Source organism: Pinus tabuliformis, chromosome 3_1 (genome assembly GCF_031772625.1).
Source record: "Pinus tabuliformis cultivar Carrire ecotype Pingquan chromosome 3_1, CPIR1, whole genome shotgun sequence".
NCBI classification, from domain to species: Eukaryota; Viridiplantae; Streptophyta; class Pinopsida; order Pinales; family Pinaceae; genus Pinus; species Pinus tabuliformis.
The window spans coordinates 436,601,637-436,628,137 of NC_142301.1; the positions used below are offsets into that span (position 1 = coordinate 436,601,637).

The 26,501-nt window shown below is 38.7% G+C and overlaps 4 protein-coding genes across 6 annotated transcripts in view; all 4 read right to left on the reverse strand.

Moving 5' to 3' along the window:
• Positions 1 to 19,750, reverse strand: part of LOC149187632 (uncharacterized) — a 231,972-nt gene extending 212,222 nt beyond the window's left edge. For all 3 annotated transcript variants that reach the window (XM_089411412.1, XM_089411413.1, XM_089411414.1), the window contains exons 1-2: positions 19,251 to 19,750; positions 19,013 to 19,157 (exon numbers count right to left, since the gene is read on the reverse strand). In XM_089411412.1, coding sequence (XP_089267538.1) covers positions 19,013 to 19,157; positions 19,251 to 19,630 — 525 coding nt within the window. In that variant the 5' untranslated portion in view covers positions 19,631 to 19,750. The remainder of the gene's footprint in view (positions 1 to 19,012; positions 19,158 to 19,250) is intronic.
• A 3,103-nt stretch (positions 19,751 to 22,853) lies between these two features.
• Positions 22,854 to 25,237, reverse strand: LOC149187634 (uncharacterized). Its single transcript, XM_089411415.1, has 8 exons — positions 25,099 to 25,237; positions 24,864 to 24,986; positions 24,678 to 24,761; positions 24,393 to 24,577; positions 24,107 to 24,245; positions 23,905 to 23,973; positions 23,572 to 23,793; positions 22,854 to 23,466 (listed from the first exon to the last, which is right to left on the reverse strand). Exons 2-8 carry the CDS (start codon positions 24,936 to 24,938, stop codon positions 23,353 to 23,355), a joined length of 888 nt encoding a protein of 295 aa, XP_089267541.1. The 5' UTR covers positions 24,939 to 24,986; positions 25,099 to 25,237; the 3' UTR covers positions 22,854 to 23,352.
• LOC149187635 (putative AAA domain-containing protein C24B10.10c) lies at positions 25,100 to 26,236 on the reverse strand. The gene is made up of 6 exons (XM_089409720.1): positions 26,189 to 26,236; positions 25,954 to 26,076; positions 25,768 to 25,851; positions 25,483 to 25,667; positions 25,367 to 25,394; positions 25,100 to 25,276 (listed from the first exon to the last, which is right to left on the reverse strand). Exons 1-6 carry the CDS (start codon positions 26,234 to 26,236, stop codon positions 25,100 to 25,102), a joined length of 645 nt encoding a protein of 214 aa, XP_089265846.1.
• Positions 25,765 to 26,501, reverse strand: part of LOC149187636 (AAA family ATPase involved in ubiquitin-mediated protein degradation CDC48-like) — a 65,996-nt gene continuing 65,259 nt past the window's right edge. The window contains exons 12-14 of the mRNA XM_089409721.1: positions 26,189 to 26,365; positions 25,954 to 26,076; positions 25,765 to 25,851 (exon numbers count right to left, since the gene is read on the reverse strand). Of these exons, the coding sequence (XP_089265847.1) occupies positions 26,236 to 26,365 (130 nt within the window). The 3' untranslated portion in view covers positions 25,765 to 25,851; positions 25,954 to 26,076; positions 26,189 to 26,235. The remainder of the gene's footprint in view (positions 25,852 to 25,953; positions 26,077 to 26,188; positions 26,366 to 26,501) is intronic.

The window sequence follows — 26,501 nt, forward strand, 5'->3', positions numbered from 1 at the left end:
TTTTGACCCCCAGCTACGGAATTTCGGCCTCAAATGAAGGTATGAAATTTTCGGCCCTTGCAACAGTTGTTGCTTCCATATGTGTGGGCAAATTTAGGGCTTTCAAGGCTTCCTTTGACCTTCACTTGGGTTGCTTCTCCTTCTAGGGCTCATAGGTGACCTAGTAGTCCTTTCTTCGACCTTCTTTCTACAATTTTCACAACTTCAATCTTGCAATTGCAAAACCCTAGCCTGATCTTGGCACGTGTGAGAGAGAGAGAGAAATAACCCAAACACTTCATCCTTCGTCCTTCTATCCTTCTTCACTTGTCTATCTTCTGCCTCGTCTTCACTTAGATGATGAGGAATGAGTGAGTGTCCATAGGAGGTCGCATTCCCTCCTATATATAGGCTTCCAAGGAGGGCAACATGCCCTAATGACGTCCACTTCATGGTTGTCAAGCTGACTTGGTCTTGGAGGGTATTTTGACACTTTTAAATTAAAAAAAGTAATTATTTTGGCATGTTACAATATGCCCAATGGGGTCTTCTTCATATGACAATGACTATTGACTTCTTGACACTAGGACAAACCCTAGAAGCACTCAATGGTTGCTTGACCTCTAAATAAAAAGACCTTGAGCATGAAACCCATGCTACAAAACTAACAATAATAATTTTTCTCTCATTTTACAATATATAAAAATCAAGAGTACATTTCACATTTATGAAGACCGAACCTAGTTACACATTTCAACACTCCAGAGTCGGATTAGTAAGCCATTTTATAAGCTATCATTTTAGCTTATCTCTTTGCATCTCATCATACCAACCAGCGTTGTCACATAGCAAGGCCTTGACTAACAACTCTATCTCTCCAAAGATCAGAGCACAATGCCAGTGAGACCGATGACTAATAGACACCATCATCATTGTCTCTCAGGCACATACCCCACCCGGGTGTTCAAAGGGTATGTCCTTTTAAGACAATTCCTGCCTGGGAATAACACATCCTCAAGGAATTTCCTCTTTGACTACTCTTATCTATTGGATGCCCTACCTCATCCTCAAAGAGTATCGAAAACCAGATGCTTCGCCGATCCTCCATTCTTTCTTCACAAAGTGAAGACAATAATGATGTGTCTATCTCTCCCTCTCAACTAGGGAGGATTTATTCGGTCTCCGAATTATAGAGGTGAAATAAAAGATTTTTGGATTTCTGAGAGTACATAGAATTTTGGATCCTTAGAAGATGCTCAAGACTTTGATTTCTAGCTCAAAGAGCTCTGTCTTAAGAGAGTTGTCTTCGGACCTTTGAAACAATGCTTCTAACCTCTTGAAACTTCATTGAATTGCTTGCGGCCTAATGACTGTGTATAGGGCTTATTGATGTGCCCATAATTTGTTTTTCATTTCTCTAGGAATTCGGTCCTAGGAGACTTGGTTTCTCTTCTTGTCTTGAAGCCTTATATGACCTTCTTTCTGCCCTTACACAAACGAACCTTGTTGTGATAGCATGTTGAGAAATCTAGGGCAAGAAGATCAGATCTGTTTATATTGATTTCTCTTTATCTTTTGATAGATGCTTGTGATTTCTTAATTAAGTTATTCTTCTTCTTCTTATAGTTATTATTCTTTGTTCATCAAACAACTATCAAAACATAAAACAAGGAGACACCAGCAGCCAACTTGTCAATTGATTTTGAGGTCGACTTGTTGACCTTTTGTCAAATGTTTGGAGGCCTAATTTGAGGGATAGGTGGTTGTCATTACATGAGAAGGAGTTGACTTGATGGAGGAGATCCTTTGACACCAAAACAATTTTCTTTATTTTGACTTTGACTCAATAAAAAATCCTAAAGCACACATTGGGTGCTATGACCTATGAACCATTGACCCAAGCATGAAACCCATGTTTTAATAAGTCAATTTAATAAAAACAAAATCTTTTGACAAATATATATTACATCATGACTCAAGTACAATTATGAAGACTGACACTAGTTACATTCTTCAACAGTTGTAATGGATTAACAATCCCTGTATGGAGTGGGAAGCGACGTGACAAGTGGAGGTTGGCATGTTGGTTTTCCCACCTTGCAATGTTGAAAGGGCATGTGCCAGGTATTGCCACCACCATGAGGATTTAATGCCAAAAGGTGGCGAAGGTATTTCCAATTTGAGATATTATGCTGCTATGATACCTCCTCCTCTGTAATGTTCCCATTTTTCAGTTTTCCTTGTGATGCGGATAGCATGGATGGGTTTCCAACTTTCCAGTGGGTGGAGAAGGTGTGATGGCCCAATAATCATTTCTCAGGTTAAAAAGAGAATTTTAATCAATCACTTTATTGATAAAAAGAGGAAAGGTGCTTAATAGGAGAAAAAAGGGCCAAAAAGGGGAAAAAGTGACTAAAATAAAAAATCGCGTAAGATAAAAATAAAATAATAAAGTAAAATACTTCTAGAAGGTTAGAGAGGGACCCATTAGATATATAAAAGGAGTGGGGGAGCACATCATTGGAAAATCTTGGATTTACGTATTTGGTCTTTGGTGAGGTTTGGAGAACCTGGTTCCCAACTTTTGTAGCCCCAAGATGGAAACCCTCATGTGATTTAGTGAGAGTGGGCGAGTACCCATCTTTTCCCTTAGTGAATTCACCTAGAATTCATAGGAGTGCTTATCAGTTGCAGTTCAGTTTGGAGGCTATTGGCGGAGTTTTTGGAGGAGTTTCCGGTGAACGGATTGGGGCCAATCCCCATAGTATCATTTTTTGCAGAGGGTTGCATTAGTTGCTCAACTGGGCCATACGCACTATTTTGTGGGGTCTCTCATTTCTAGGTTCCCGGCCAAACCCTTTCTTGGTATTTCAGGTTTTTGGAGAGGATATTATGGGAGGATTTACAGGTTGATCCAAGCATTTTCTAGGCCAACCGTCATCATTCTATCAGCCAGCCAGCATCAGCTTTTCCTACTAAGCTATCTACATCATTCCAAAGTCATACATCATTTGGGCCAAAGATCTTTTTTTGGGTTTTGCTCTGCTTGCTTAGTAAGCCCAAGTTCCACTATTCCTTCATACTGATGTACTCTTTCAAGTGGATTAATAAAATGGCTTTGTTGGTGTCCATTTGTGTATCTAATTGTTAATTGTGTTAATTTGCTATTATTTTGTTGTTACAAGTTCATCTTTGTTCATTTACTATATATTTCCCAAAAGGAATATTACATCCTCTCATCTACAATCGTAGTGCTAAGTGCGTTATGGAAAATCTACTCTCACACACATCCATGATTTCATTCATCTTTTATGAGTTTTGAGAGTTTAACTCAGCAATGTATTGGTTTTCAAAGTGGTCGGCTTCTATAGAGCAACCTTTGGGCTCTTCTAACATTGTTTTTGTTTTGCATTGTTGTTTGCTCTCTTAGTCACATCATGCATGGGCATGTGCAGTCGACCTTCTCTGGGCTACCCTCTTCTCTTGTTTCATCCTTCATGCTTCCCTCCCTTCCCGTTGAGCAATCTTCAGGTTTTGATCCCCGATCCTTGGAGCTCCTCCAGTGTTGTTCAAGTCTACCATTTCAACTGCTCTGCTACAATTCGTCCTTCTCTCTGTGACCCTCCCACCCTCACTACTACACAACCTCTCCATTAGCTCTATCATAAGTCTTGGGTGTTTACCATGTTGCATCAACGCGCAAGATGTCGCCATGGAGTCACATACTACAAAGCAAGAGGTGGATCTCGCACTTGTCAAAGAGTAGAATCCTTGGCCAAACTATATTACTCTTAAACGCCACCAAACATCCAAGTAGATATAGCAGGGGAAGCTGTTGCTTAGGTACCTGACACGGATCATACCTGTGGTAGACATAATAAATATATGCACATGGTGGGTTTATACTGACATATGAAGACAATTTTGAGCAAAGTTTTATTGGATAGGAATGAAGTAAACAAGAAGATTTTCCTCATGCTTGATGAGTTGCATATGTATATGGAGACCTTGGACTAGCGCATAAAGCGGATCAAAGACCACTCCCACCTAACCTGAGTAACTCTCCTAACAATGGCAAACGCCAATAGAGGTGGTTCCCTCCAACTCATCTCCCCTAGCATGAACTGCTACTATCTCTCTAGTTTTTTATCTTGGGTTTTTTGTTTATCGAGATATTTTTGTCACTTGATTTAAATAGTAAAGGTCTTCAAACCAAACATTGCTCTTTTTTATCTTTCTTTTGAAAACCATGTATGGATATTGAAGAATTTATGGTTTTTCCACTAGTTTGGTTCCCCTAGTGGCAAACCAAAGCAAAACAAGAATATATATTTTGCATTGTTTTGATTAATCAATAGAAAATTTAACCTTACAAAAAAAATGGCTTACAAGAATATTATGCCTTGATTTTGGTGTTTTATGTCAAAACATTTGGTTAGACCAACAAACGAAAGCCAAATCATGAAATGTGAAAGCAAGCATATGAAAAACACATATGCCATAGAACTGATTAATGTGTGTTCTAGCATTAAGAAAAACTTCAATAAAGATTAGCGTTCACTTATCATGAGAATCAGATCTAAGCATAGGATTAAAACAAAAAGGAATACCTTAGATCCAATTTCAAAAATGCAAAACAATTTTAATAAACCAATCAAGAAGGGTGACCTGCATATAGAACCCAAGTTTGTTGAAAAATATCAAATGGTTAGTTTAATGAAACTTGTAAAAGAGCCAACCTAGATAAAACCCCAGATTGCTAAAATAAAAATAAAAAATAGAAATTTAAAAGAGAGAAATTTGAATGATGTGATTAGAAAAGAGAAAGAGAAACCTAGTGCTACCATTGGGCATGGAATCTAGACTAATCATTGAGTAGATGTCCTCTTTACCTTTAGTGTTTGATCCCCAAAAATTTGAATGATGTGATTAGAAAAGAGAAAGAGAAACCTAGTGCTACCATTGGGCATGGAATCTAGACTAATCATTGAGTAGATGTCCTCTTTACCTTTAGTGTTTGATCCCCAAACATCTCTAAAGAATGTTTAGTGAGCATCAAATCTAAAAATCTGACTTGGGAGAGTCACAAAGAGGTTAACCCAAAAATAAATCAATTGAAATATTGCAAACTTTAAAATTTAAAACATGAATCTAAGGTAAAGAGGTAAAACCCCTAGATATTCACCTCTAATACAAAGATCTAGTCTAAAATTTCACAAAGAAATGACATAGAAATATTTCATACCTTACTTGCATTTGCTTGCTTTGCAATAGCTCCTTCCTCAATAACCATGTGCACATCAAGCCCCTTTTTATTATCCCAGAACATCTTATTCAAGAAAATAGAAGAAACTACAAATAATGAGCAAGTAAGTCTTTCATTCAATTTCTAACCGTAAAAATGTCAGAGGCACCCTTCTTATATAGATACAGGCCTCCCCTAATACTATACAATGAAAATCGTGAGCTAGAATGATACAACATGCTCATACCATGTGTTGAGATGGAACCATGAGCCTAAAACCATGTTTCCAAATAAAACCATGGGAAAATACCACTGGAAGTTACAATAAACCCTCAATCAAGGAGGTGCCCTCAAAGTGTGCAAATACTAACAAATCACCACCGGTGTGGTCCATGAGACAATGAGAACAAGTGCAGCCTGCACATATTGAGCTAACAACCTATCCACACACATGTAGAGTCAAAAGAATACCCAAGAAGAAGGGGGGTCCTAAGTAACCCCACTAATCATGCACTAAATTACTCAAACGTGTGGATAAATAAGGAATTTTGAGGAGCACCCTTCTAGAAAGTTCTAGAAGCACACGTGTGGGTCCAAGAAAGAAAAGGTGCACCTTGGAGAAGAATCTTCACACAAACAAAGTAGATACATGTCCAAATGGCTCATGCATGCTCCATATGCTAACAAGTGTACAAAGTGTTCATGTGGACACCTCTATAATGAGGTGGCATCCTTATCATCCACTATGTAGTCACAGACCCCAATGCAATGACACGAATCCCAAGAAAAATGTCATGAATTCCAATTTCCAATGCAGTTAAATATGGCTAAATACATGTACATGGATCCCAACATAGGTGCACAAATCTCGAGGCAATGTCACAGATATCAAGGCATACTGCACAGATCTCAATGTGGAGCACCCACCTAAAATGATGATTCAAGCTTCAAAGCAAGTCATTAGGCAACGCACGCTAAGTAATCTCTTCTAACAATATCTTAACACAGGTTTGTTTTATATTGCCTAAGTTTACCGTGGTGGGACAACTTTATCCCTAGTAAATGTGTGAATTCCTAGGACAAAAAGTGTTTCCTAGGTCACTTGGTTAGAAATAGGTAAAATGATGAACAATTTATGGAAAAGGGAAGGGAAACCTTATGTAACTTACAAAGTCATGTATAATGATGTAAAAGATTTCTTGAAACTAGTCCAACTAACCTTTTAGAGCTACCAATCTTCACTATTTGTTCATGTAAGCCTTTTAAGAGGGAACATTGCATAGAGCTATCATTTCAACACTTTATGTATTACCCCTTATAATTTTCTTTGGTTTTCTTAATCCTTCTCTTTAGATATGTATTTTTAGCATAGGACTTTGGGGTTGGGCCTTTTTAATGATGTGACATAGGTCTAGCTTCATTATTTTTTCATTTTTTTACTTTACATGCTCTTCACATTTGGCCTTTTTTAAGCTTTATTTGACTTTGGCTTACATTGATCTTCAATTTGTTCATTTAAACCTTGTTGGATGACTTTTGATAAGTCAAACATAAGCAGGGATAATATTTTTTTTCTGAACAAGATGGTAGTGCAAGGAGATAATGGTTAGGATATGTGGTATGCTACTCATATGTGATTTAGAATATAATACAATATGATACAAGGCTCTTGCCCAATTTCCTTTAGCTATACAATCATGAGTATAATTACATCCTCAACTAATAAAAGGCTCACTAATTAGGTCCACAGATCAGCCTTAAATATAGCAAGTACATAAATGACCTTAGTCACGTGTATGGTGATTTTTTTCAAAAAAAACAGAAAAACAAAATAAAATAAAGAATAAAAAAACCTTGAATTTCCTAGAATATCAAGTAACGGCAACTTTAATCACCCATGTGAAATATTTTATAAGTTTCAAAAATTAATGTTCAAATTCATTTTTCATTAAACTCAAAAAATATAAAAATGAAACCAAGCATATATAGGTATAGGTATGTAGGTATGTTTGCATTTGTAGCACCAAGGGTTAGCTCAATTGATTGAACCATTTTCCTAAGGCATGTTGCCAACGGGGAGGCCTTAGGTCACAAGTTCAAATCCAATCAAGTCAATTGGGGTTATCAGAAGTTATTGTTGCTAGTGGTTAAGCCACTCAACATCTAGATATTCCAAGGAAGAGGGTGGTATCCCACAAGGCTTTCCTTGAAAAGGAATGTATGTATTCAATGTAGCATTTAATTTGACATTTTTGGATCAAATTTGAAGTTAAAAAGTATTTGTATTTTTTTTTGTTTCAATATATGAAATTGTAATGGCATTTGCTCAATTGTTATTTTCGAACTTAATGGTGGATTTTATCATATTCTTTTACATTGACAAACTTTATGGAATTTCATTGTCCCCAAGTTTGAACGTGAACATGAACCGGGTGACTTAGCATAAAGCGTCATCAAGCAAATACATCAAAATACATTCAATATTCATAAATCAAGGGTGAAAAGGGCTTTCAGTGCACGCATGTATCCTCGGTCTACACCAATTAACTGCCTCCTTTCTGTCACTGATGATGTTGGCCAATGATGCATCATTTCTCATGACAACAACATCCAACTCTTAGTGCCCAATACATTCTCAAAGCAACTGGAGTGATCTGCAACATTTCCATTCTTTTTAGTTGCAAATTCCATCATTGTTTGCAACTAGTTTGTCTTGATCCCTGGGAAGGTGATACATTTGACATGTTTGAGTGAGATTGTCTGAGAAAACGTCTAATCAGGGAGGAACCTAATGTGTGCACTGTCAATGTAGCTAGACAAGATATTTTATAAAAATTTACAGTTGATGTGCAACGTATTTCAGAATAAGCACAAAACTGCTGTAGGAAGCAATCTTACATTGGCGTTGTTATAAGCCTTCATGGAAAAGAGAAAATTTCCTTGAGATGTCATTCAATGAGAAAAAAATGAGAAACTTCCTCATTGAGTTAGATGTGAGTGTCACAGCAGTACATGACAATGATCAACTGCATGTAAACCAGATTTCAACAAAACAGCATCCTATGCCTTTCATGAATATTGGTGAGCTTCATGCAAATCTGACCATCATGTTTGGAAAGTTGTCCGACTTTCTGAAGTTAGTGCATAGCAACGTTTACATATGAAAAAAATATATATATCAGAAGTGGGTTGATGTTAAATTCAGGCTAACGTCATTGATGCATTTTTATATGAAAAAAAAACAAATAAAAAGTTCTCTAGATGGAGTACAATTTTAGATGTTTTTGTATTATTCTACGGATGATGGTCTGACCACCTGTAGTTGTTTTGTCAAGCAATTAGTAGTTGCATAGAGTTTAATGTTAAATTGCTTCATTTATTGATTATAATGTTCGGTGAAAGCAACCAATATTTATGGTGCTATTTACCCATTAATGCGCCGTGCTATATATGTGATCTGAATTTTAAACAGGAACACAACAAATTACAGATATAACCATAAATATAGAGATATAGCAAAAATAACACTTCATTTCATTAATATCAGATACTGAAATATGCTTAAAACAGAATGGAAATAAGACTAGCTTGGGCGTGGTTGCTTATCTCTAAGAAAAGATGTGTTGGCTACATGCCTCTAAACTGCGTTACAATGAGGCTTGAGGACCTATTTATTATTGAGAAACAATGGAAAACCCCAAACATCCAAAAACCTAACCCTAGGAGATGAAACGCCAAACTATGGGCCCCGTTGGGGTAAATTGGTACATCAACTTCCCGGGGTCATAACTTTGGCATACGATCTTCGTTTCACGCACACGATACCTCGTTAGAAAGCTCTATCTGAGGACTACAACTGCTGACAGCAAATATCAAGTTGAAAACTCATCTTTGCCACCGATGATTTTCCAAAAAAACGTCGTTTAGGGCCTCAAAACAGCGCCAGAAGTTCAGGACCTGAAAAACTGTCAAAAATAGTAAACTGTGCTACAATTAAGGAAACTGAAAAACTGAAAGAAACAATGATGGGGATCCAAGTGGAATAGGCGGGTGGCCACCAATATCCACCTGGATCATTCCTCCCCCCTTAGGAAGCAATGGTCCCCATTGCATTGAGTTCCTCCATGAGATGAGGAAACTTTTGCTAAACTTGGTCCCTGGTGAGCCACTTGCCCTGGTGAAGGAGTTGGCTTGCTTTGACAACTCAATATAGTTGGATCATTTGCTGTCGGATGTTCTTGATCTGTGTCCATGTTCCGATCAGTTGTGGCTTGTTCCATGCAGTCTGGATTTAACTCTGTCGGTGTGAGTTGTTCTGCAATGTCTGATGTGTCCAGCAATGGTGGGAAGTATGGTCCCAAACTGCATGGGTAGGATGCCTTGACATAAGAACTAATCATCTTGTCCACAGGAGAGCGAATCATTCTGTCCCACAAGAGAGCGAATCAACTTGTCCACAAGAGAGCGAATCATCCTGTCCCACAGGAGAGCGAATCATCCTGTCCACGGGAGAGCGAATCATCCTGTCCAGTGGATGCCACGAAGAACTAATCATCCTGGCCTACAGGAGAACAAATCATCCTATTCCACAATCGCCATGGAGAACACATCATCCAGGCCCACAGGAGAACTAATCATCCTGTTCCATAGTCGCCACGGAAAACGAATCATCCTAGCCCACAGGTGAACTAATCATCTTGTTCCATAGCCGCCACAGGGTGTCACAAGGGAAGATTGAACCTTTTACCCTGTACAAAGTGCACCAACAAGGGATGGTGAGTCACCCTATGGTCATATGTCGCTCCAAGAAGTACCTCGCGCCCCCCTGGAGCTCCCAGAGCTCAGTACATTATACTTAACCCTCATCAGAGGGTCTCTGAATGACACCACGTCATTCTCAGAAAGTCAAGAATTTGACCTTTCCTAGGGGCTTTGTCAGAATGTCGGCGACCTGTTCATTTGTACCGATATGTTTATTGCTCCTTGCTGCACCATATCTCAAGTATAGTGGTACCTGATATCGATATGCTTGGAGCGATCATGAAATACGTGATTTTCTGATAAACGGATCCCGCTCTGGTTGTCACATAGAATCACGGTGGTATCCAATGTAAATCCACATAGCTCACTGAAGAGCTTTCACAACCAAACTACCTCACAGGAGGCTATGCTAGCAGCAATATACTCTGCCTCGGTGGTGCTCAAAGCCACCGACTTCTGCTTCTTGCTCATCCAGGATATCGAAGCAGATCCCAAAGAGAAACAACACCCGGAAGTGCTCTTTCGGTCCACCACACTGCCTGCCCAATCAGCATCAGTATACCCAAGTAGTCTCACATCTCCAGCAGTGTATCTTAACCCATAAGTAATTGTGCCACGAAGATATCTCAACAGATTCTTGGCACCAATCCAATGTATGTGGTGAGGTTCAACCATATGTTGACTCAACGTGTTGACTGCAAAGCATATATCTGGACGGGAGTTCACTAAGAACATTAATGCTCCGACGAGTTGACGATACTCGGTGGCATTTCGTAAAATAGGTCCAGATGCACTATTGCTTAACTTTTTGAAGTCAAGCTCCATCGGGGTAGTTACAGGCTTGCAGTCCACCATACCGAAATCTTTCCAATATCATCACCACATATTTTCCTTGAGATAGGAAAATTTCCCCTGGCTTCTCCCAAACTTCAAATCCTAGGAAATAGTGCATCAGTCCTAGGTCCTTCATTTCGAATTCAGAAGCCAACTCCCTCTTACATTTGTGAATGAGAGGGTCTGCACCTGTTAGAAAGAGGTCGTCAACATACAGCACCAGTATGAGAGGTTTGTCATCTTCAACCTTAAAGTAAAGGTTGGGATCGACTTCACTCCTAGTGAATTCCAGCTTCATCAAGTAGCTATCGATCCTCTCATACCATGCTCAGGGTGCTTGCTTCAGCCCATAGAGGGCCTTCTTCAACCTGCACACATGAGACTTTCGATCATAAATCTCAAATCCTTCGGGTTGCTCCACGTAGACCTCTTCTTTGATTGAACCATGCAAGAACGTGGTCTTAACATCCATCTAATGTAGTTTCCATCCTTGTGAAGCTGCAAGGGCTATGATCGAGCGGATGGTGGTATATCTAGCAACAGGTGCAAATATCTCGTCATACTCTTTTTCTTTCAGTTCCCTGGTGTCAGCTTCTTGAGAGCTCCTCACTGTAGGAAGATTGTTCACCTTGCTGAGAGCCATATCTTCGTCAAAGGTGACATCATGACTAATCACGACTTCCCTTTGATCGGCTACATAGATTCTATAGCCCTTAGTATTTTCACTATAGCCCACGAAGATTCCTTTCTTTCCAGATGCACCCAATTTATTCCTTTTCTCTTTCAGCACATGAAAATATACAAGGCTTCCAAAAATTCTAAAATGAGATATATCAAGTTTCTTACCGGTGAACATTTCTTCAGGAGTTTAGGAACCCAATGCTTGATGGGGGCATCGGTTTTGTATATATACGACGGTGTTTGCAGCTTCGGCCCATAGAAACTTCGGAAGTCTTTGATCATGAAGCATAGCACGGACAGCTTCCATAATCATACGGTTCTTCCTTTCCGCCACACCATTCTGTTCAGGAGTGTATGGTGTAGTAGTCTCCCTCTTAATGCCAGCCTCTTCACAAGAGTCATGTAACTCATTAGATTCATATTCAGTCCCATTATCAGTCCTTAAGATCTTGATCTTCTTTTCGCTTTGATTCTCGATCAAGGCTTTGAAGTGTCGAAACCACGAGAACACTTCATCCTTCTTTTTCAAGAAATATATCCAAGTCTTGTGAGAATAATCATCTGTAAAAGTGAGGTAACATGAATATCCTCCCAAGGAGTTCACAGGCATCATACCAAATATATCTGAGTGAACTAACTACAATATATCGGAGGTCTTGCTTTGGCTTGACGGGAATGGTCCCCTTTTTAGCTTTCCTTCGGCACATCCGGGACATACACCTTCTTGCTCTATTCTGAACTCGAGCATCCCGGTCACCATTTTTCTTACATCAAGTAGAGCTTTATAATGAAGGTGAGCAAACCTCTAATGCCATAGTTCGGACTGAAGAGATGTGTCACAAGACATGACACCTAGCGGACTTCCTTCGACTTGATATAATAAATCAACTCGAAACCCAAGAGTGAAGGTATCTTTAATATTGTTTTTCCATACACGTACCTTGCCATCGCTGAAAGCCACCTTGTAGCCTTTGTCTTCCATTGTCGAAATGGACACCAGGTTCTTTTTGAGATCACGTACAAATAATACATCATGTAGGTGGATTGTATTACCTTGATTTAATTTAAGAGAGATATTGCCTACACCTTTCACGGGATATTTCATATTCCATCCTTTCCTTGGATTTAGCCTCGGAATTGTTTCTTCTTTTAGCATGAGAAGAAAAGGCAGCCGGATGACCTTTATGTGTGGGAATTTCTTGTTCTTCCATCCTTGCTTCTTCTTGAGTGCATCTTGCCATTAATTCCTCAAATCCGAGAATTACATTATTGTTGCGAAGAGTAGTCCTGAATATATACCATTCAGATGGTAGTCCTCCAAGAGTTGTGAGTGCCATTTCCTTGTCAGGAATTACTTCCCCAATAGATAGGAGATCGTTCTTGATCTCGGTGATTCTTAAGAAATATGCTTGCATATTTTCATCTTTGCCCTTCTTAATTTCCTTCAACTTATTTCTAAGAAACAGAACTTGATTTGCATCATTATCTTAAATAAACTCACCAGTTTATCATAGATTTCCTTGGAGGTGTTCAGCTCAGAAACATAGGCCACCAAGCGCTTGTCGATAGAGTCCCGGATGATCTTCTTTGCTTTGACTTCTCTGGATTTCTATTTGTTCCTGGCAACAGCGAATGCATTTGATGGAGGCTCAACAATATTGCCTCTCACATGGTCTAACACTTCTTGATCTTCTAAAGTCAGATCGAGAGACATCTTCCATCCGTGATAGTCAAACTTCTCACGGAGCTTGTCTTTAGCGGGGAAGAGTGTTGAAGACCCCATAGTTCTTTTTAGATAGTCTTGCCAACCTTCTCTTTGGTGATTGCTCTTGCTCTTGCTTGGGCTTTGTCTTCACCTCAGCTCTGATACCATGTTAAATTATGGTATGTTCTATGCTTAGAGCAGTTTACTTATCTTTCTTATTATTATCCACAGATTAGCAATCACATGTACATAAGTAAAGTGCAGATAGAACATTAAACGATCAACAGAAAACAAGCCAAGACAAGAGACACAAGATGTGGCGGCTAGCCAGGGACAAACCCCAATATGGGGAAACCCTTTGATCAAATCTTCTTTTATCTTCAATAATTCAGCAAAGAGAAATAGTACAAAAGTCTGATTTATATCAGCAGCAGCAAACCCTAGATCAGCGGCATCAGCAGCATCAACGTTAGCGGCATCGGCATCAGCCGTAAACTAGGGCAGTCAATATCTTCCAAACCGAAGGTCAGATCACCTCGATTCTTGTGCCAAAAATTGCAGATTTCCAAGAAGAGTTAGCTTCACCTACTGCGCAGTCAAGAGAGAGAGAATGCTGGTCAACATTGGTCAAAGTTCCGATCTGCAGTTTGTAAACCCTTAGAAAACCGTGTCCTTCCTTCCCACATGTGAGAGAGAGACCTATCTGCGCAGGGGAGAGAGAGAGACTCTTTTCTGCGCAGAAGAGAGAGAGAGATGGATGAGAAGTGTGTCCAAATGAGGAGGAGACATCCTATATTTATATGCAAACGTTGATGATTAATAAATGTGTCTATTGGACTTCTAAGCCTACATAAGTTGCTGGCTGACTTTGACAATTTGTTCATAATCAAAATAAATTCATATCTCCATAAATACTTATTGGAATTAGATGATCTTTAGATCAATCCTACACCTCTCGGCGAGAGGAATCTAGATAAAATATTATCAGCCATGAATAAGGTGATCCTCATGGAGTTTGGCCCTAGTTTCCAATTTTAATAGTTTGTCAACCATTCAAAAAGGTCTTCCTTGGATTTAAAGGCGGTCTTCCATACATTCGTGGGCTCGAGTGGAACCTGGTGATAACCAGACTTCAGATTGATCTTGCTGAAATACTTGGTCCCCTTGAGTTGGTCCAGCAAGTCATTAATCTGTGGGATTGGATACCTGTTCTTGACAGTGATTTTGTTTAGTGCCCGATAATCGATGCAGAGCCTCCAAGTCCCGTCCTTCCTCTATGCAAGTACAATCGGGCTCCCACAAGGTGAGGAACTTGGTCGGATGTGCCCTTTTTGCAGCAACTCCTGGATTTGTTGCTTGATCTCTTCGTTTTCTAGAATGGAGCGGCGATATATCGGCCCGTTGGGTAGCAGTGCTCCGGGAGTCAAATCGATTGGATGTTTGACCTGACAATGCAAGGGTACCCCTGTGGGTGAGGAGAAGATGTCCCTGTATTCTTCCACGACCGCATCCACCTGCTTTTGCTGCTTGGAGGAACCCCTACCGGGGGCCATGGATGTGGCTATGACCTTCCCCTTACTTTGAGAGTGAATCAAAAAGAAAACAAATTTCTCAGTCTGGGAGATGACCTTACTACATTGCTTAGCAGAGATCAAAGAGATGGCGGTAGGTGGGGCTACCTCCGGTATCCTGTATAACTTAGTACCCAAAGAAATAATAACAGAGCGGGGTCTAGACTCATATACAGCATGTCGCTTCCATAAGTATGGTTGACCTAATAATACATCACACACTTCAAGAGGAGCAACATCACACAGTACCTCATCCGTGAAGGGCTTGATGTTGTAGGGAAGGTAGCACTATTGGCTGACGCGGAGATCACGTCCTTAGTGCAGCCACCTGATGGTGTACGGTTGTGGATGTGTTGTTGTCGATAGGTTCAGCCGCTTCACGACCTCTACTAAAATGAGGTTTTTTTGGCTCCCGCTATCGACAATGAACTGCAACAGAGAACCCTTCACCCACATCTGTGAGTGGAATAGGCGTTCCCCCTCTTCTAGATCTTCAAGCTCAATCTTCTGGATCTTGGTGGTTGCCACAATGGCACTGGGCTCCACGTCAATGATCTGCTTCCCTTTGTCATTCCCCTTGTCAGGTTCTGACTCAGAGTCGGAACATGCGTCGGACTCAGAAGCCTTCAACTCAGCCACTAGTGACTGCTTGACCTGACACTCACTTGTGTTGCAACTGGAGCTCTTATGAAACTCACACCACTTTCCTGTGTCCTTCTTTGTCTTCGTGTTGTTGTCCTTTGCTTGTGGCTTCGGCAGGTTATCCTAGGTCGCCCCGCCTTGGCTCTACCCTTTGCTCTATGGTTTGGAGGCGTCTTTCCCTTGCTTCGGATTCGTAGATCCAAAGTCTTGCTTTTTTTGTTTAAACTTCTGCTCGATCTTGACAACGTATCGGTACGTCGAGTCAAGCGAGGAGATGTCCAGAAACTCCATCTCATCTTGGATGTACCTATGTAGGCAACAGCGATTACTTGAGTACCAAATGTTTCTCAGAATCTCTGATACCCAACTTCGTGCGGAGGGTATGAAAAACATTTGTAAACTTCAACACGTCTTGGTTCCTTCCCTGTCACAGCGGTCCACTTTATGTATTTATCCTCAACTCCCAACAGGGTAGTACTGCTCCTTGATGGCGTTCCGGAACGAATCCCAAGTGGGTGTAGCCAAAAATAGTGAGGGCATACTTTCATCCTTCTTCTCACAGTAGGTTTCCCACCAATCCTTGATGTGGGGGTGGCTTTAAGCAGAACAAAAGTAATCTTTTCCCGACTGGAAAAATCATGAACAGAAAAATATCCTTCTAGCAAATTTAACCATTTATCTACAGTGTCTGCATCTATCTGACCCTCAAATATGGGAATGTCAAAGTTAACTTGTAACTTAAAGGGTGTGGCGCTTCCAAAGTAGCCGCTAGAAGTAGATGCGTCGCCCTTGGGTAGCCACTAAAGGATTTGGGCGAAGTTGTCCATCATCGCGCTCCTTTGTCGCTCAAGGGCTTCTTCGAGCAAGATTTTGAAAGGATCACCTGCCCTCTCGTCTTTTTTTCTTCCGCCATGGGAGGCCATCGGGATTTGTGAGGCTGGTCGTGCAAAGGTTCGACCAGTTCAAGCCCTAACTCCTTATATCCCGGCCTCGTTGGGGACATGCAAAGAAAAACAAAGAAAGAGCAGACCAGTGTTGATAATATCAGTATCGACAAAATATCGGCGAGGGTCCAGAAAACATCTTATCAGCAATATCGGCAAGCATAAAAAATGCATAATATATTCATTTTTTCAGATTTTTAAACATATAAAGCAATAACAACATGAACTAAACACATTGGCACATAAATATGAAGAAAGCACTGATATATATGATGTCAAATAGAAATGATACATCAAACTTCAAAGGCAATACCAAATCTTGTTGATCCCTAATAATTGTCCAATCAAGGACTCAAACAAAATAACATCACATATCCTGTTGATCCCTGATAATTGTCCAATCAAGGACTCAAACAAAATAACATCACATATATAAAAGTATTTCATCATCATGAGTTATAAACTTATATGTAGCAAAACAAATAAAACTAGCAACTATCTATCTGAGACCAGTGGCCTCTCCCTAGCAGTTATCTTTCTGTCTTGTTCAGCAATTGCTTCAAGAGCTTTTTGTATAACCTCCGCACTAGAAACCATACAAGGCATTACATCTGCATCATGTGCAGGGAGTCTAGCCAGATGGTATTTCAATCGCGTAACCCCTCCTGACATCTTGGTCCCACACAATTTGCATGATATATATGCCTAATTTGCCCCACCAACAAGCTCCCCATACTCCCAAAATGGGTCCAAGGCTTTTGGCATATTTGACATTTGTACCGAACTACTTCAAACCTAGGGCACAAAAAAAACAGAAAATTGGCATTAAACCCCCCAACACAAAAAATAATAAGTAATAACCACCTCATTTAAAAAAAATTACTACATTATTTGCATTTTGCAATGTGAATGAAAAATGGCAATAAGAGGGTGCATAAGAAAATTGAAAAAAAATGAAGCTTGCTGTGCAAATATGGAGAAAACCCTTGCATTGGCTCATGGGTATGAAAATCATAGCAAATGTAAAAAAACAAAGAAACAGAATGTTGGTAGGCAAAGAGGCAAGCAAGCATAACCCAAAATCTATGAAAAAATCATTAACATATGGGGTTTTAAGAACATACCTGTTAATGGAAGAAATGAAGTTTGTCTCACTGTTCTTCAATCTTTGATGCACAAAAAATCTTGGTGGTAATAATCGTTGTTTGATCCTCAATCCCTCCTTGACAACCACCACAAAACTCTTCCCCTTCCTTCTCCAACACTCGGAAACAGAAATGAAGAAAAAAAAGACGAATTTCCCTTTTTCTAGCCGCGGCCTAGCCTGCCCGACGATATTTTCTATCATCTCGCGATATTCTCTATCATATCGCGATATTTTCGATTATCAACGATATCTCGTCGATATTATCATCACTGGTGCAGACCACTCTGATACCACTAATCCAAATTTTAAATAGGAACACAACAAATCACAGAGATAACCATAAATATAGAGATGCAGCAAACACAATATTTCATTTGATTAATATCAGATACTGAAATATGCTTACAAACAGAATGGAAATAAGACTAGCTCGAACGACGGTAACTTATCTCTGAGAAGATATGTGGCGGCTACATGCCTCTAAATTGTGTTACAATGAGGCTTGAGAGCCTATTTATTATTGAGAAACAATGGAAAACCCCAAACATCCAAAAACTTAACCCTAGGAGATGAAACACCAAACTATGGGCCCCGTTGGGGTAAATAGGTACATCAACTTCCCGGGGTCGTAACTTTGGCATATAATCTCCGTTTGACACACACAATACCTCATTAGAAAGATCTATCTAAGGACTACAACTGTTGACAACGAATATCAAGTTGAAAACTCATATTCTTAACCTGTGATTTTCCAAAAAAACTTCGTTTAGGGCCTCAAAACGGCTCCGAAAGTTCAGGACCCGAAAAACTACCAAAAAAGTAAACTGTGCTACAATTAAGGAAACTTAAAAACTAAAAGAAACAATGGTGGGGTCCAAGTGGAATAGGCGGGTGGCCACCAATATCCACCTGGATCAATATGCCTACTACTAGATAATGTACTTGCTTAAATCTAAAGGTGGGCATATACAGCCCCAAACATTAATATAACGATGGGCATATACAGCCCTACGCATTAATGGGTCAATAGCACAGTAAATATTGGTTACCTTCAGGGAATCTTGATTAGCTGAGACGAGAACACAAAAAAAGCATCAGAGAAAGAACATGTTCTTTAAAACTGTGGCCTTCATGCTCCATGGAAAATTCATATCAGAGCACAAGCAGAGAGCCAAAAAAGAATAAAACACAACACAGGAACACTGAGAAAAAAGCTTTCAAAAACAGTAAAGGCCTTTAAATAGGCGTACAAGTACATGTACATAAAAACGTCTTTACAAAACTGTGGTTGACCCCATACTATAGGCCTAAAGCCACATTAATATCAAGGAGAGGAGATGTAATGCTCACAATAAAATGTTCTCATTAAAAATGCAGATATTAGATTCAAAGATACAATTATTGTGAGTTATAGAATGACAAAACACAAAAAAACGAGAAGGATTGTAAATTACTGAAATGGCAAAAATACATAAAAGCAAGGAGGAGGAGAATGTAACTTACAGTAAATGATCGGTGCCCACTTATGTCAAGAGGAGTGAATGGAATTAAGGTTCTCCGTATATTTGAGAACCCTGAAGTTGGATAAGCAGGGAAGGTTTCCTCTCCACAAGTAATCTCAACTAATCGTCCCTTACAAAAGGTTTCCCTAAACCCCATTACAAACATTAATAGAAATCAGATGTCATGAAATTGAAGTAAAAGGAAGAGCAAGGCGTAAATAGCAATGGTGAACTCCCACCTGAAAGCCAAGTTCAATCTGTCGATGAAATTTCTGGGAGGCGGAACTGAGACCATGACGGCGAGAGTCTCTCCCTTGGTGGGTTTCCAATTAGATATATAGAAATCAACTGGCCAGCGTTCGAATCCCAGTATCTGCATACAGGACTTGGATACGCTTTTCCATCCTTCTGTGAGGTCCTTGGCTCTCTCAATAGCTTGCTGTGCATTGGGGAAGATGTGATTAATATGTCCAAATTGGAATTGGAAATCAGTGTTCCTTCTTAAGCTGACAGTGGGCTTAATTTCAAATGCAGATGATTTATTTAACATGGGCAGAACGATTGAATACTCAGAATAGCAGTGTTTGCTTAAACCTTCAGGGCAGTTATCCCTGCCCATAGTTCGAAAAAGCGCTTCCAATTGGACTGATCGTCTGAAGTAAAAACTCGGTAAGTTTAATATGCAGCGCCAAAAGATAATGAGCTAGCTGTTTGGCCTTTTTCATATTCGTTTTTATTTGAATCAATTTGACTAGTTCATTTGTCTTATGGATTGAACCTGATTGAGCTTCTTAGTAGGTTAGCTCATTATTAAAATTTCATTTCATATACATATAGATTGAAGAATGTTAGCAAGTTTACCAAATAAATATATTTTAGAATTAGACAATTTAAATGTAAACACGTATAATTTATTAAAAATAATTATTTTAAAATAATTTTAATAAAATTAATAAATGTATTTAATTTCAAAATGTTGATTATCTTATGTATTTTGGTATTATAGAATAACAATTAGCGCAATCATAAAAGTTATTTAAAATTAATTTTAACTAGCATTTGCACCAAATGTTGCAAAGGAAACGCCGTAAGGCATAAATTGAGGAACAATTCCGACATGGGAATGGGAAAATGTACATAAGATGCAGATATGTAGCATAAATGAGATTCTAAAGATTTATAAATTGAAGTTTATTTAGGGTGCTTAAGTCTATATTTTTTTTTAATTATTGAATTAATATTGCATATAAATCTCATAAAATTCAACCAACTTATAATTGAGGGCTTTGATCTAAGTTTGACTTTGGGTCATTAACATGGTAATGCACTGTCTCAACCACAAAACCACATAACACCAAACAAAAGACTACAAAATGTTACGATCATTACTATAGTAAACCCAATGACTCTACACACAATAATTTATTCTTTACTCGAAGAGAATATTGCTTAACCATATCCACAAAAAGATTGCAAGGTGGAAAGCATTATGCAGAACAGAATCTCTGTTATTATAACTTGTAAGTTGTAGCATTGTTCCAACTAATAAAACTATCTTCACATTTTGGAAGATCAAATGGAAATAAGTTTTGAAGAATTCAATAAAAAACGTCCAAGATCATTGGATCACATGATTAATGGTACCCTGTCCTATGAATCTAATATTTTTATGCACTTACAATTAAGGGAGAAAACAAGGTCCAAACAATGTATACCACAGGGACCAATAAATAGTATATTTGCTAATCCTTGCTAGGATCAGAAAAAACAACATTACTTCTCCTTAAATCCTTCACAATCAAATTATACAATTGTTGTACAACACAAGGCCCATGCTGTTGTCAATAGTTCTGATTGAGAATGCGACCAGATTCCTTCAATCTCATACAGTGATTAATGCACCAATTATACAATTGTTGTACAACACAAGACTCATGTTGTTGTCAATCAAGCAATAGTTCTGATCGAGAATGCGCCAGATTCCTTCAGTCTCATATAGTGATTAATGCACCAAACACAGATGTACTAGTTGCAACGACTTTTATATCATTTTGCTGATGTTGTCATGTCAAAATCAATGTGATACAATTAAGTCACCTTTAAGAAGAACCTCATTGCAATTTCTATACAAGGATGTCTGTCTTATCATTACTCATTCTAATTTCACCTCTTTTATTGTCAGACTTTACGAATTAGCCTCCAAATGCTTGCTTCATCCACAGACCAGTGAATTACCTTTTATAAATATTTTGTTTGAGCATTGGAACTCAATAACATTTACAAAATTATAAAAAGTTTATCTCCAATCAATTTCTTTTCTTTTCTTTTTCTTTTTCTGATTTCCACTTATTATTGTTATATAATTATCTAAACTCATTTTATAATACTTTAAAAATAGAAATTTTCAGATATTATAATCCCTAAATCCTTTCTTCCCATTCTTAATGACTTTTGCAATTGGAAATAGGGCTTTGCAATTAGGTTCCCTCTGCATTAAACTCTGCAACTGACCCACCACGGTTAGTGTTGGAGTCCTTGGAGGGGTTTTATTCTCTTGAACAAAATTCAAGTGACAAGAAAGAGTCTGGGCTCCCGGCTCTACGCCGGGCCTGTACATTATTACTGGAATCTCTTGTACCTGTTTTGGCAGATCCTATTTTGGGTGTTGAACATCCAGTTCTGCCCTTAAATATAAAGGAGCAAGCCAAAAGTATTGCACATGAATGGAAGTCGAAGATAAACCTTGAAGGAGATGTTGCCAATGGCAATTCATTGGAGGCCCAGGCCTTCTTGCAACTTCTAGCTACTTTTGGAATTGCGTCAGAGTTTGATAAAGATGACTTATGCAAGCTTGTTCTTGCATTTGCACGGTGCAGGCAGACACCTGAACTCTGTCGTTCCCTTGGACTTGAATCAAAAATGCCAGCTTGGTTGGCTGGTGTTCTGTAATGTTAGCCTCAGTGGCTAGGCTGGCAAAATTTCCATCCATTTTGGTAGATAGGCTTTTTGTTGTTTTTCTGGCATTCATGGCTAGCTTGGTTTTTTTGAGGGACTGGTGGATTTTATCAGTATACTTGGTTGTGGCTGATTGAGTTGAAGATAAATTTTGGTAATCCTGGCTGTAGTAAACCTTCCCAACGTTTTTTGTTTAGTCCAGTGAACGGGTTTCTAAGTTGACGGGGTTGGTAGTCTTTTCTTTAGATCTCAACATTTCATATGCAAGGCAGATACTGAGTGGCCTCTACTAGGTAGACATCTTTTTATGAGGTAGAAAGTTGTATGTAAGTTATTTTGTTGATATTAATAAAGGCATTTTGATATTAATTGATGGTTTCTGCTAGATTCAATTGATGGTTTCTACTCATTTCCTTTCTTTTTCTATTAGATTCCAATTAACTGTTGTGATTAGTTTTGAAGCACAAAGATTGGTTAGCCTGGCCACCTTGTCCATTCCTGACCTGTATGCTATCATGCTCACATGTATAAAGCGAAAAAACAATGCAGGTTGATTTGAACAAGCTCTTTGTTGAAAGAACGATTGAATCAACAGTGGGACAGATGGACTTGTGTTTAAACCTTTTCTATTTGATTCTTCTCAGGATCTAGTATGCTGAAACCCACGAATCGGAAATAGAAATTTTGAATGTTGGACTGTACTCCGTTGTTTAATGTATCGATAGGACCCAGTTTATATGTTAACACCATTTTGTATAAAGTGGCATTATGGTACACATCTAATATTGTTATGGGTCCTTTAATGTTAAATTATTATTTTTTTATTTTTTTATTATGTAAGTTGCATGGTCATTTCACAAAAAGGGTGCAGAAATAGCACACACTGCTAACAAAAACATACAACTCATTTGCAGTAGCAATATATTTGTTTAAGGCAGGCAATACAAGCTCTGCAAATAATGACTACACTGAGAAATCTAATAATATAGTTCTCCTAGTACTGATTATTAACTATCTTATATCTCTAGATTAGTCACTGACAGAAGCAGTGACACAAACATACAAACTAGCTATTACACCTGTGATTTCAGGTTGAGCAAGGGAGAAAATCTTCCCTGTAGAAATAATCAAATAACTCTAATCCTCACTAAGTGTGGAATAAGACTAATGTTCCCTTTGGGCCAGCAGCAGAGTCAAAGCAACAGACACTAGAAAAAGAAATTCGATTTGAAGGCATATGTACAGCGGTTGAGGAGTTTTCCAACTGTGAATCCTGGACAATGGAGTGTGCTCCCAGAGATAGAAGATTCATCAGACTTGCAAATGGCAATCAAGCAATGGACTAGCTAATTTCCTTTTAGGGCCGCAAGATGAAATCTGAGTGCCTTATAAAAAGTAAGTTGGCGATTGTTTTTTCCTGCTTCCGCCCTCTCCATACATTTCATTCCATTCCTTGAGTTCATTCATTCCAACGCCTTCAGATGCAAAGCTTGGAGAAATCTGTTCAAAAGACAGTTTTCACATTATGTAAGAAATTCCTTTAGTAGGTAGGAGAACCAGCTCCATAAGGAACATGTAATATTTAAACAAGGTCTTATGTCTCACCTGACTCTTTGCTTGTTTCAAATCCTCCATTGTTAAAGGTCTGAGGGTAATGACAGCTTCCTCGACCTCTTCCTTTTTCTCCTCTTCTTTCTTCTCTTCTTTCTTCTCCTCTTCCTTGCTAGATTGTTCAGAGGACTCCCCTATGTCTTCTTTTTTCTCCTCTTCTTTCGTTGCCTCTTCCTTTTTCTCTTCTTCTTTCTTCTCCTCTTCTTTCTTCTTAGCCTGGACAGAGAATATTAATGTAAATAAAAGATGTACAATAGAGAAATGACAGTAACAAGATACCGATGTAGTTGATTAGGACAAAATATACGAAGAAAACAATGAATCTACCTTTTCTTTCTGTTGCTCTGTCTTTAGAAAATCCCGAACTGGCCGAAAAGCTGCTGCTGTACATAGATTCTTCATTTACAGTCCAAAAACACAACACTTTGTCAGACATAATTCGTGATCATAAGCTACATGAAGCACCCTTTCCTCAAGTACACGACTGAATCGGGCATATGAAGGTGTGCAGAGGGGAATAAATACTGACCTTGAGGTCACTGCCAGTATAACCATCTGTCATTGTTGCGAGCTCCTTGAAATCAAAGCCTTCCTCAAGTTTCTCTTTTGCAAGGAGTGTCCTTAGAATTCTCTCTCTACTCTCAGCATTTGGCAGTCCAACCATGATTCTGCAAAAGGTAGTCGTAAGTTATAACCATATCTTGTGTCTTTGTTAAGGAAGACATGTCTAACAACTAACTAAACTTCATGATAAAGTACAACAATATGCCAGAATGATGAGACATTACATAAAAATCATTAGTTTTGGCAATTACCTTCGTTGAAACTGTCTGATTATAGCTTCATCCAAATCGAAAGGTCTGTTGGTTGCAGCGAGAACAAGAACACGCTCTGCAGTCTTTGATAGCAAACCATCCCAGTGAGCCATAAACTCATTCTTTATTTTCCTCATTGCCTCGTGTTCACCAACTCTAGACCTTTGGCCTAACATGCTGTCAACCTGCAGATACAATACAAAATAGAGATACAATGAGCATGATGCTTAGACCCACCTAGCAAACCAACAAATATTGTTGATGTTAAAAAGGAAAATAACAAACCTCATCAATGAAAATAATCGTAGGGGAAACTTTTGCAGCCAAAGAGAACAATGCCCTTACATTCTTCTCATCTTCTCCAAACCACTACATATTACATAAGTTTGTAAGTGATTTATGAGTCATTCATGATGAATTCAAAACAATATGTAGTAAAGTTCTAGTTTATCGAGTGCTGCATTGCCTTACCTTTGAAGTTATGGTAGACATTGAGACATTTATAAAGCTGGCATTGGCCTCAGTGGCAAGGGCCTTTGCTAGCATTGTTTTCCCTGTTCCAGGGGGTCCAAAAAGTAGAATGCCTTTGCATGGCTGGATATAATAAAAGAAAACAAGAAGTTCCCATTAGATGCTACATAGTACAAGGAGGATTCATGTTCCACTGTCGAATATAATTCCTTTTTTAGAAAATCTACAACTTTACCTTAAGGAGACCCCCCCTTAAACAAGTCTGGCTGTCGAAGAGGTAGCATTACAAGTTCCTGCAGTGATTCTTTAACATTTTCCAGTGCACCAATGTCATCAAATTTAACACCAATTTTACCTGCTGGAATGACTTCCGGTCTGATCCTCTTTTCAAAATCATTGTCTGTAACAACTTCCTGTTACAAGTTAAAGCACTTCATTTCATTTAGTTGAACTAGCATATTTCGATATATTTGTTCATCATGATTATAGAGAGCTAAATGTACCGGTTTGTCTTTGTTAAGGAAGACATGTCTAACAACTAACTAAACTTCATGATAAAGTACAACAATATGCCAGAATGATGAGACATTACATAAAAATCATTAGTTTTGGCAATTACCTTCGCTGAAACCGTCTTATTATAGCTTCATCCAAATCGAAAGGTCTGTTGGTTGCAGCGAGAACAAGAACACGCTCTGCAGTCTTTGATAGCAAACCATCCCAGTGAGCCATAAACTCGTTCTTTATTTTCCTCATTGCCTCGTGTTCACCAACTCTAGACCTTTGGCCTAACATGCTGTCAACCTGCAGATACAATACAAAATAGAGATACAATGAGCATGATGCTTAGACCCACCTAGCAAACCAACAAATATTGTTGATGTTAAAAAGGAAAATAACAAACCTCATCAATGAAAATAATCGTAGGGGAAACTTTTGCAGCCAAAGAGAACAATGCCCTTACATTCTTCTCATCTTCTCCAAACCACTACATATTACATAAGTTTGTAAGTGATTTATGAGTCATTCATGATGAATTCAAAACAATATGTAGTAAAGTTCTAGTTTATCGAGTGCTGCATTGCCTTACCTTTGAAGTTATGGTAGACATTGAGACATTTATAAAGCTGGCATTGGCCTCAGTGGCAAGGGCCTTTGCTAGCATTGTTTTCCCTGTTCCAGGGGGTCCAAAAAGTAGAATGCCTTTGCATGGCTGGATATAATAAAAGAAAACAAGAAGTTCCCATTAGATGCTACATAGTACAAGGAGGATTCATGTTCCACTGTCGAATATAATTCCTTTTTTAGAAAATCTACAACTTTACCTTAAGGAGACCCCCCTTAAACAAGTCTGGCCGTCGAAGAGGTAGCATTACAAGTTCCTGCAGTGATTCTTTAACATTTTCCAGTGCACCAATGTCATCAAATTTAACACCAATTTTACCTGCAGGAATGACTTCCGGACTGATCCTCTTTTCAAAATCATTGTCTGGAACAACTTCCTGTTACAAGTTAAAGCACTTCATTTCATTTAGTTGAACTAGCATATTTCGATATATTTGTTCATCATGATTATAGAGAGCTAAATGTACCGGTTTGTCTTTGTTAAGGAAGACATGTCTAACAACTAACTAAACT